This window comes from Epinephelus lanceolatus, chromosome 16 (assembly GCF_041903045.1).
Source record: "Epinephelus lanceolatus isolate andai-2023 chromosome 16, ASM4190304v1, whole genome shotgun sequence".
Taxonomy (NCBI): domain Eukaryota; kingdom Metazoa; phylum Chordata; class Actinopteri; order Perciformes; family Serranidae; genus Epinephelus; species Epinephelus lanceolatus.
This window is the reverse complement of record NC_135749.1, coordinates 28,829,558-28,841,758: the sequence shown is the minus strand read 5'-3', so window position 1 is coordinate 28,841,758 and position 12,201 is coordinate 28,829,558. Positions and strand designations below refer to the sequence as shown.

Genomic DNA, 12,201 nt, shown 5'->3' with positions numbered 1-12,201 from the left:
TATGAAACTCTTCATGAGTTCTTGTTTTTCATCACTAGCAGTTTGTGGAGTTTAAGTCGCAGGTTGATTAATTGATCAGTCGATCCAATCAGAGCTGATCAGACCAGATCAATGAAGAGAGAAGCAGCTGTGTGTGAGTAAAGGCAAACTGTTAGACCCAACACAATGAACTGTTAAGTTTTACCTTTGCTGCGCCTGGTGTTCTGCTGCGCCGTCTTTGCCCAGTGCACATGTACAATGAATAACTGTATGGTAGGTTTTATGTATTCCGACAGTGCTTCTCATGAACAGTCCAGCTACAAAAATAGATACAATACATGTCGGCAGATGTTGTTATTGTGACAGGCTGCCACAAATATATAAGTTTGGCAAACCATGCACTTAAACATTTAGAAAAAACTCTCTGGCATACTTACTGCTAGTGTGCTGTTAGTTAAGCTACAGTATGTTAGTGGTGGCATGTGTTCCCAAGGTTGCTGACCCCTGCCTTAATCTCTTCTCTTTATAAATATGCATCACTTCAAGTGGAAAAAGTATGCACAACTTAATTTATTATTAAGGATTGTTTTTGCTAGCTCTGTTCATTAAAATTCAATATTTAGAAGTATAACAAAAAAAATGTCTTTGTGCCTTAAAATGGCTTAGATGTAACTCTACACTTTTGCCTCACTTAGTATTTGTGAATCACAGAATATGCAAATAAGCCCCGCCCCTCAGCTGCTCGCCTGCAACTCAAGCGTACCTGCTCACCTCTGACTCTGCTCACCAAACACACAAACCTCTGCTTATATGCAGAACTAGATAACATGAGCCTACTGCTTGACTACGTTGTTAAACAGCTAATAATGTGTTGCTAACGATAGATAAATCCAAACCTGATTGCCAGCTCCGACAGGTTGAAGTGAAAGTGAAACTTGACATAGGTAGCCAAACCTGGCTTCTCCTCATTATGCTTTAGCGTTATGGAAAGCCCCGCCCTGCATGTTGACAGGATTGGTTCCTTAGGTTTGTGACGTAACAAACCTGGGAAGTCTGACTCCTTTTACTTGAGACTGTCACTGTTACACTTCATTTCCAAGGCAAAAATGCTCAGCCATGGCATTTACTGCTTATTTCGCCCATGATGTGTCTTGTAGCATATAAAACACATCATATTAACATATTAACAAGGTTAAAAACTTATTTTCATTGTAGGGGGGTCTTTAAATTAATGCATTTTTGAGGTCACATTTGTTAAACATCAGATGCTCAGTAGAGAAATGGACTGTAGTGTAGTGTAATGTTATTTCTAATTACAGAGTAGGATATCCTCATTAAGATGATGTTTCAGGTGTGGCCTGCCAGTTGGTGCTTAATGTTTATTGCCTGTCATCACCTGGGGCCTTTGGTGCGAAGCCCTTTGCTTGACTTGACTGCAGTGCTGAGGCTGCTACGTCTGTGCAGGCTGTGTTTTTTTAAACATATCTTCACATGGCACTGATCTGAAAGGAGGAGTGCTCCAGCACTGTGATAAAATGTGGGTGGTGTGGAACAATAGGGAGCTGTGTGGGGTAGACTGCTTATACCCACATTACCATATGTTTGTTATTTTTTCACATCTGTATCTGGCAACTTAACTCCACATAAGACTCACCACTATACTGCAGTATGGCATATGAAATATAATGTTATCATGTGAACGTGTGTTTCACTGTTGTGCACAATATCCCAGGTGTCACTGACCAGTTTCTGGAAAAACCAGGAGAAATAAACCCTTCCTAGTGCAGACATTTGACTTGTCAAACAGCTGTAACTGATAACACTACGGATAGCTGAATTCCATTTATTTGTGCCAGTTCCAGGGCTCTGGTATTGTTCATGCTGGCTCACTGGCATAGCTTACAGCCACACCCAAAAATGGAACAGATCCATCAGTTATCAGTTACAGCAATGCCACCCCATATGAACAAAATGTCTTCTGTCAGAAAGGTTGTTCATGCACCCCATCATTGCATTGCAGTATTTTAAATTTGCTCAAGATCTTCAGATAGTCGTGTGTGCAGGCACTGCTTTCTCCCAGGTTGTTTACCGCCCCCAAAGAGGTCTGCAAATAAAGTGCTTTAAGCTCAAGATGGCTAAGTCTGGTGTTTGGGCCATTATAGGAACTGCCGGTCTCAAGAGTAAAAGTCTAAGAATGTTCTGCCTGAGAGCCTCAATTTGGGGATTAAAAGTCCTCGGTGAGTCACAACAAAGTGAAATATTTGATTAAACAGGATTGAACTCAGTAACAAGGAAGAGACTGCATGTCTTGTTGTATAATTGTGTTGTTGTCCTTTTTGGGTTGTTGTCCTTAAAAAGAAGCATTTGGATAACTGAATAGAGTTAGACTAAATGCCCCATTTTGTTCTCTGTTACAGTAAGTGTTTATGAATCGATTCCAAACTTGATATTGAAATTTGTGCTTATGTTGTCATCATGTGAAGGGTTAATCTCTCCAGTATCCCCCATCTCCCATAGATACTGTACTGCTCTTTGCTACTGCTGCTGAAGCTGGCTGAAATGTGATCTGTGCTTTACCTCCAGTCTGACAAGCATTCATTGATTGTATATTGATTGGGAAAGGGGTCATTACAGCCCTCCTGAATAATTTCTCAGCTATAGCACAAAGTTGTAGCAAACCCATGGCTGAAAATATAGCAACAGTGTAATGCAACTTGCTATGCAGGTGTTTTACACTGTTGCAAGTGTCTTACTAATGTTTTCTCACGCGAGACACAATCATTTGGCAGCTCAGTTGGACACAAATACAGTGTGTGTAAGAGAGTGCAAGGTCAAAGGCAGGCTGTTTAATTCAGCAGCAGTCTGTTAGAAGAGAATATAGGTTTTCCTTAACCAGATGTCTGTTGTTTTTTTAATTTAAAGGACAACTTTGGTATTTTTCAACCTGGGCCCTATTTCCCCATGCGTATGTATGCGTATGATTCATGGGTACAACTCATTCTAAAATTGGTTCAGTACTGAGGGAGGTGGATGTGTGTGTGTGTTACGCTAGACGAGTCAGAGGATGGAGTCTTTTACATGCTACCCCCTGGAGTGTTACCTGAGTTTCTGGAGTGCTCAAATAAACAGGCCTTTTTCCCGAACGCAAGAACAGGATGTCGCGCAACACTCCGTACAGCTTTCATAGGCTGCCTTTGTCGGACGGCGAGATGCTGAAGTTGTGGCTAGTTGTGCTACAAATGGATGCTAACACTCCTGTCCAGACACTGCGCCTTCTCCCAAGATGACTACTGCCAGCTGAAGAAGAGAAGACATCCAATCCCGAAACACCTCTTCCTCAAGAAAACGGCTGTCCCACAAGTAGAGAGAGCTACAGACACAGTGGAGCAAAGCTCGTGACATCACACAGCCCAGAGGTAAGGGAAAGGCTAGTATGCTATTTACAGAGATAGCACTGGCGATCTGAACCGGTCAGTGGTGAAAAAACACACACTTCATACACACATACTCACTTACAGCACCCAGCGGGGCAGCCCTCCCCCTCTCTGCTCCAACACTGACTGACAGCTGACTCCACTCATAGCACTCATAGCACTGGCGATCTGAACCAGTCAGTGGCGAAAAAAAGCACTTTTAATGCGCAAACTTATATGGGACGCATTTGCCCCCGTTACCGTTTTAGCTTGTTTCGCGGCTCCGGCTACATCTGCCTCCCTCAATACTGAACCAATTTTAGTATGAGTTGTACCCATGAATCATACGCACACATACACATGGGGAAATAGGGCTCAGGTTGAAAAATACCGAAGTTGTCCTTTAAATTAAAAAAACAAGAGCTGAGTTTGCCCTTAAAACATCTATTTATCTGCTCATGTCTGATCACATGGGCCAAATGACTTCCTATTTCAGAAGGATTTTGGGACAAATATCCTCATTTGTCCCCAATCATTTAGTGTAATACTTGTTTCATGTTTTTGATTTACCTCATAAAAGAAGCCTTGTTTTGTTTCAGACATTTCTAAATCCTGGTTTCATGATTTAGTATGTTTGGTGGGGTTTGCGGGCAATGTTAGATATTTCAGCTATTTATCTTTTATAATAAAAAGCAGCTGTCAGGGCTGTTCTCTTTGGATCAGGAGAATACTTCAGGCATGCAGCACTGAGAACATTATAATGTTCATTGTATTGTAATAGATGTTTTTTTAAAAGCTTTGCATTTAAGTAGTCTGGCCAGTGAACACTTAATTAGGAGGAGACAAGCCCTCAGCAGGAGATGGCATTGACTCTGAAATCTGAACCAGTGCGATCCCGTGGCCCTGATGCATGATGGGACCACATGACCATCTGTCCTATAGAGCTCTGTAATCACATGATATGATATTGATAGAAGTAGCAGTTGTAGGTACCTTGGGACTCTGTCTTTGACCCAGTAACAACAGAAGCAACACAAGAGGGCACAGGCCTACACGTGAATATGTCATATACACACCAAACAACTTAAAGCTTACAAAGTATAAGCCTATTACTAAATCATGCTGACTCAGAACATTGTGAAGTGGATGATCTGAGCTTTCCAGGATGCTCTGAGGTTTAGGCAACACTCTCTTGATTGTGTGTTTCAGTGACTCATAGATTTCACCTGCAGCTGAGCTCCCTTTCTTCATAATAGTTACCAGTCTGTTGTTGTCATCCTGTTTTGACATGTCAGTTTCCAAAAGTAGAGCTTTAAGGATGAAAGAAAAAAATGGTATTTCTTCTCATTGTCTCCAACGTCTTCATTGTGTTGAGCTTGGCTTTATGACAGGAACAAAATAGATCATCACAGTTTTGGTGTTAAAATTAGACAAGAGCAGATTACATTGGACACTTTTGTGCTGATCTCAAGGAGGCTTTCACATCAAGGACCAGGGCCTGGAGTTGAGTGGACTTGACCACAAAGTCCAGTTCGTTTGATTAGTGGGAACACTGTGTACTCTACTGTGCATGTTACATTTATCTGTGCCCGACTTGAAAGGTGATCTCAAGTATGTTTCATGTGTGCTGTGCATGTGTGATAAAGTGGGAAGGTGGGCCAGAAGATTGCTGTTGATATTTTCCTCAAAATAACAAAAGTAGGCACAATGTCAAGGTGGACTCCCTCGTATGGGCTTGATATCTTGTAATTGGCACTCTTTTCTACACTGTAGCAACAACATAAACAAATGTCACATAGGTAATGACGCAAATGTACTCCAGTACAGAACAAAATTACTAATATAAAAGCTGGGAGGCAGAGGAATTTATGGGAGGCAATCATACTGGGGCATGGTATGAATCTGGCGTAGCTAATATGAAAACGCCCTCTAGACTTTATCTGCAAAAACCTCATAGAATCTTATTTGACCTCTTGGTCAATATGTTTAAATCCTCTCTTCATTTGGAGCTGCCAACTGGGAAAGTTGCCCCATACTACTCTAAAGATTCACATACTGCACACAATACAGTAGTGTATGTTTTTGTTTTCCACTTTTGGTCACAGTCTTAACTGTAGCGGCATATCCCCGCTGTCACGCTCTTCATACTTAGACACAATAGCAATTTCAGTGTTGCTGACTTCATGCACGACACAGCAGAGTGCCAGCCAGTCACTGGAGGCTTGAGGAGTATGCTGAGTCAAAGTCAGCATAACCTTGTCTGTCATCTTCTAAAACGATACTGTCAATGATCTAAATATGTAAACCGTTAGGACTCTTGGTGTATTGGCTATGATTAATAGATGGATGTTTTATTAAATGATTATAGATGTGATTCAGTTGCATGTACAGCAACTGGTGAACTCACATCTCACAGTCATAAACCTGATTTTAATTTAGGGGAATTTGTTCTAATTAGTGATTTCAGCTGTTAAAGGAATGTAGTGTAAACACAACTATTGCAGAGCGAAGTAATTTAATTTTGTTTCGATTGCAAAATTTAGTTTCCTTAAATGTGCACTGTCATCTGAAACCCTCCGAGGTCCAAGGTCCCCTCTGCAGCACTTTTCATGAGAAATAGAGAGGCTCCTTCAGTCCACAGTATTTTAGGGGGAGATTATGCTGAGTCACTGACGCTGTTGTCCTGAGGATGGAGAAATAAACCATCCAGTGACTTTTGGTCACGTTTACCTAAATTTTATATTTTTTACTTCATCAGCCTTCATACTTTTATAACACCATATTTCAAAGTAGATGGATTATTTTATCTCTTAGACTGTTAGAGTGATATTTTATCAGGGTACGTATGTCTTTAGTGGGTTGTATCTCATTCAGCAGTATTTTTTCCTGTCACTTCCTACCCCTCTGTCAAAACAGTCATCGAATCACACTTTCTGCATTGGCGGCTTTTGGTCAGCTATACGCATTGTTGTGATGTGACGGTAGAGCGTGACTGGTATTGGTGGAGGCACCTCCCTGAATACCACAAGGATGAAACGGGACATCAGGGAGGGGTGAGAGGTGGAACAGAGGGATATGTGCTCCTTTCTTTAACAATTTCTCTGCTGACAGGAATTATGTGCGAGCCGGCAGGAGAGAGAGGCAGAGAGAGAGAGAGAGAGAGAGAGAGAGGGAGTGAACAAAAACACTAAGCTGCCAACTCCTGTGGCAGCAGTGGAGCAGAGAGAGGGGAGAGAGGGATAGAAACAGCCCGCAGTTAGCAGAGAGACGCTTACATCCTCCAGCGTGGTGTTTCAGTGCTGAGCTGACCTTGCAGAGCTCAGACTCGACTGTGTGGAGCCTCAGGCAGTCGTGAGCAGGGAGACTGTGAGCATGGATCCTGCCAGGTCTATCCAGCATGAGATCAGCTCTCTCAAAGGTACTCCTCTTGCCTTTTTAACATTTTGTTTCCTCAGACTGTTGTCATCATCACCGTCATATGCTTTGCAGGACCGCCTTATTTTCCCACAATCCCTCTCTGGTGAGGACTTCCTCATCGTATAGATGCAGGTTAAAGAAAAAGTTCAGTTTTGAAGGCTTCATGGTACTTGAGTTAAACAGCGGGATTATAATCCGCTGCTCTCCCTCTCTCCCTGCATGTTTTTGTGGATAAAAGGAAATGAATGCTTTTGTTCCCCTTTGTGTTCAGGCGTGACCAGAGGGGTTGGAGCAGGGGTCAGGGGTAATGATTGTGCTGAGATGGTGTGTTTTACAAGCTGTGGGAGGCTGCTGCTGCTGCTGCATGCGGCACGTTGAATGCGTCTGCGCCGAGAGATGCAGAGCAGGTCGGCTGGTGCAGGGGGCTACTGCTGCATCGCCGCGGTAACAGCAGTGATACAGCCAAGTTGCCCTGCCCCTCAGTCAGGGATAGGACTGTTTAACATGGTCAGTAGTGAACATCTGTAGCATCTGTAGCTGTGAAGGAAACATGTCATCTTCTCTGATTAAGCTGCAGCATGGTCAGACGTCTCTTCTTACCATTACATCAGCAAAGCTTGCTCCTCCCACCTATATCACTGACAGGTGTCTTACTGTTTGACTGTCAAAGAATAACAAATATAGTGATGTAGTTTAAATGTCTTTTTTCCTATATATTATTTCTCCATTAAGGCTGGTTATTAAACCTCAGTACCTTTTTGGCATGGATCAAATTGTATTTGTAACACTTAACACAAACTTTCCAGTGTCTGGTCTAGGGATGTCAGTTTTGGTTAATTTTGCTTTCGATAGTCCGACACTCACTAACCGGTAGGTAACAGGTTAATTTTTTAAGAAAACCACGATGTGACGTTAAATGCAAGAGGTCTTTTCTTTTAGTTTGGCTCTCCATTGACTCAGTGAGCTTTAGCACTGCATCTCAAAGAGCTCTACATTTAGAAGTGGCGAAATTTTAATGTTTTGCAATATAAATATCTTGTCTTTTATTTTATTTTCTGTTGGCTCTGCTGACAGACAGCTAGCTGGCCGCATGATCATATCAGCGGCCAGCTAACATAGCGCCCACTGCCCACCCTCCAGTCTCCACTGGTTAGCTAGTGATAGCATTGGCTGCTCTGCACTGTTCACTACCGGGGTTGGTTGAAAGCTTGACAGTGGAGCCATTTGTCATTAGCACTGGTAATGCTGTCCTGCCACTGTGACAGGAATTCTACAAAACATGGTGGCCAACCTCTGTTCTCCCCCCTGGCAGCCATGGTGAGTTAACGGCTTCATTTTTAACCACAAAACCCCTTTAAAATTGTTAACTCTGTTAGCACCACTGGCCGTGCTGACACAGCTAACGGTGCTAACAGAGCAAACAGTGATAGATAACACAGGGGTTTTAAGGCTCAGAACTGAGCCACTTACTTACCAGAGCCACCTGGTAGGAGATCAGAGAATGGGCACAGTGTTTCTACAGCAACGGTGATGGTGCAGGACGGCATTACAAGCAGTTATCGCTGAATCAGCGGTGCCGCTAGCTTCCTCCCACTAGACTTGGGGTTGTAGGCAGTGTAGTAAACTGAAGCGTGGCAAAATTAACCTATAGATCAACATGCATAAAACATTCTGTTGACATCCATAATCTGATTAGTTTCATAATCTTGTTTGCCTGTTCTTTAATTGGATTACGACAGCATCTGATAATTTCTTTTATTATCAATAACTTTGGCAATTATTTACTAGATTAATTATTTAGAAAATGTCAAAAATTAAAGAATATTAGGATATTTCCTAATTTAAATGAAATTTTGCCAAATTCAGACTGTTTCATTTATTTTGGGAAAGTTCTATTGTTTGCCATTTTATATTTTAGACCTTTGGCGTTGTTAAATCACAAAATGGGTTGTGTTGAAAAACAAGTTTGTTAGTGAGGCACTGAAGAGAGAAGGTTCTTTGTTATCAGTACAGTAACTCTGTTATTGTATTTGATATAAACCAGGTGTGGTAAAAGTTTGCTGACACATTGTTGCATGTGACAACACATTAAATAGATTACCCAATAAGACTTAACCATTTTTATTTGCTCAACTTGCAAAGTAAAACAAAGTCTTTTTTCCATTATGTATTTCATTTAAAAAAAGAAACACAAACTCAACTCTTATTGGCATGCGCCCAACTAAATGGATATTCTGAGCAGCCTGTGTCCCCGAGGCATCTTAATATATTCAGATGCTACTTTTCTCCTCCCATGTGTCTCCCACACCCTGCAGACACCACTGTCTGTGTGGTTGGTATTTCCAGACTAAGTTTACCAGGTATTCAGGCCATGGAGAGTGTGCTACTTTTACACCAATCTTTGAATCAATGTGCACCATCTACATCTCACTAAGTAAATGATTAACAGCAGACTGACTGACATTTATAAGGACTTTAAGCCTCCAATTTAAGGAGACAGAACCAAGCCAGACTGGTGAAACTGGCTCAGCCCAAAGAGGAGCCTTTTTAAAGGCTGTTCTGTGTGGAGTTGAGGTTTGTCTGGAGTATTCTGGCGAAATGTGGTAACACTTTGGAAGAGTTTTCAGGGTGGCAGCGCCATTTAAATGATCCTGGAGAGAGATCTGAAGGAGTCCTGCCCACTGGGACGGGCTGAGAATGTTTTCCCCAGGGCTCCTGCAACAAAAGCTCCTTCGCTTCATTGAGCACTCCCAATGGAGTTACTTAATATGTTGAACACTGCTGCTGCTTACTCAGTGCAGCTCAGTTCATTTGTAAGCATGTCGTCACCTCAACACCATTGCTCCCATTGTGCATTCTTGTCAGCTATTTCCAGGCACTTGGTACAGAATCAGCTCTTTAACATAAGAGCCTGTTGATTATCTCCGGTATGTGTTGAGACAAGCAAGACCACTAGTGACACATGGCCTTGGTGACTTATCACTAACAGTAGATTTCACTCATTGAAACACCCTAATATTCCACTCTTTTACCAGCTTGCTCTGAGTCTTGACCCAGATATTTTGAGCTTATTTCAGGCTCATGCATGTTTCTGAACGAGGACTGAGGAAGACTTTTAAAAAGGTGTATTTAACTACATTGCTGGATGATTGAATGAGACCTCACTTAGACTGCAAAAACGATATTAAAGCCATTCCTTCTGCTTTATGTTCTTACTTTATTCTGTTCTATCTTTTCAAGTGTTATTTTGTCTAATGCTGGATTTTGTATTGTTTTTTTCTGCAACTGTTTATGCTGAGAATCTTGGCCAGGTCTCCCTTACAAAAGAGGCTTCCAGCTTCACACAGGCTTACCAGTTTAAATAAGTGATCCTTGCCTTTTCAGTTGTGAGAACAATGTGAACACAAGACCTGCTCTTTAACTATGAGCCAATCTACCAGGCTGTTGGCACACTTAACCTGTTTTAACCTTTGGCCTTTGTGGAGCTCTACCATTAGTTGTGTCTGTAGCTCTGTGTGTTTCGACACTCCCTCAACTTCAGGATTTCTGTCTCGCCCTTATCAGCATGTTTTCACAAACAGTGCACTGTTGTGAATGATGCGTTCTGAAGGTTATGTGCCGGTAAAAGGAGGATGGCAGGGCTTTTAAGCAGGGCAGATTCAGACCAGGGATATCCAGTTAAAAGGAAGGTCAGGGCAGGGGTCAGCACACTTGACTTCTGAGCAGCTTAGTGTTTCAGATGTATGTCGCAAAGAGGCAAATTAGCTTCCTGAAAGGTTCGCCTGACAAGTTCACTCTTGAATTTTGCAGAGCTACTTCACTATTGCCCACAGATATAAATAGTAACAGATTGTAACATTACCATATAAACTGTTTTTTTTGGTTAAAAAAAGGGGGATTTAAATGTCATAAAAATATTATAGAAAAATTGTTTTGGAAAACGTTTAAAGTTGCAGGCCCAGTCCCTTTAATATTCAACCACTACCCCTTGCTTTCCAGTGTCACCTTATCTCTTGGAACAGAGTTACAAGGGTTAGTGGTTAAAATATTCCCCTATGAAATGGGACAATCCTTTCAGACCCTGACATGTCATCAATAGTCATCAGTGCTGGTGATTACATAAACAAATGCTGCATGTGTTGCTGCACATTGAGAATAAGCATCCTTTTGTCAGTTGTCAGGACGTTCACAGTTTGTTCACAACTTAGGGTTCATGGTATCAATCGATCAAACAAGTCGTCAAACAAAAAAAGAACACTCTTCAGGCCTCTAGCAGTGCTCTGTAGGCTGACATTAGCAACATGTGCTCCTACCTGCCAGTCTGCACTGATATTAGAGGAGTGGTAACACGTGCAGCAATGTTGCTGCTGGCTTTTGTTTAGTTTTGGGAGTCATATGCCATCAAAAGGGGGGAACGTAACATGGAAATATGTCAAAATGCAGCACTGTCGTGCACAAATCAGCAATAGTAATGTAATGCTAGCTTGCTATGCTGCTGAGGCACCAGCATACAAACTATTTCTTTTGTTACGTTTGTTATTGAGAGAAGGACCATAGTACATTGAAACAATATTAAACTAAGATAATACAGTGGATATCGTATTTTTTAATCTTTATTGACAAAGAAAAAGCTTTTTTTGTGTGTTTTTTGCTCGTACAGTACAATCATCTTGCCGATGATTTCTCATAATAATTGAAACGTGCTTCTTGAAATCCCTCATTTGGAGGGCCACGTAGCCCCTACACTTCAGCCGACCCCTCTATCCCAACAGAAATCACACACCCTACCCCTAGACGTGAACATGCAAAATGGAGGAGTAAGCTTTAGCTGGTAGAGGCACAGGTTGTATTGGAAATGGGGCAAAGTGAGAAACTTTCAAGTCCATCAAAAACGGTCATAAGTCATTTTCTGTACATACCATAGACTTTATATCAAGATTGATAACATGACTTCACTCCCTCCCACTGTGCAAAAATGAAGCCAGAATATTACAGATATTTCTGCTGCCATTTTAAACATTTGGAGCCAGAGTCTGCGCAGTAGCAATGGGGAAGTGGAACCCCAGTATAGAGGTCCCGTTGATACACCCATCCGACCCAATCACGAGCTGCATCATTGATAGCAAGCACACAGCTGACACACACAGCTGTCAATCATGACGTCAAACCCCCTTTTCATAGCATGAATAATGAATTAAAACCAAACTTATAAGAAAAACAAACACCTGAACAAACACCAGCATGATGAGAACCATCGAAAATGACAGAAGCCATCTTTTTGATGTTAACTTTAAGTTTTTAGTTTGGTACATGTGCTATCCGCTAACATGGAGGGGGCAAGGTTTATGACCTATAATGCAGCCTATAACTGTTTTGGGGAGCTGTCATGTCG

General features: G+C 41.8%; 1 protein-coding gene across 9 annotated transcripts in view; it reads left to right on the top strand.

The window, feature by feature from the left end:
• Positions 1-12,201, top strand: part of pleca (plectin a) — a 140,259-nt gene that overhangs the window by 44,138 nt on the left and 83,920 nt on the right. Inside the window, exon 1 of one of the 9 annotated variants that reach the window (XM_078175827.1) lies at positions 6,435-6,810. The exons of 7 other annotated variants lie outside the window; for them this stretch is intronic. In XM_078175827.1, the coding sequence (XP_078031953.1) occupies positions 6,765-6,810 (46 nt within the window). In that variant the 5' untranslated portion in view covers positions 6,435-6,764. Of the gene's footprint in view, positions 1-6,434; positions 6,811-12,201 lie in introns of those variants that run through there. One more of the 9 variants, XM_078175825.1, reaches the window with a different exon arrangement.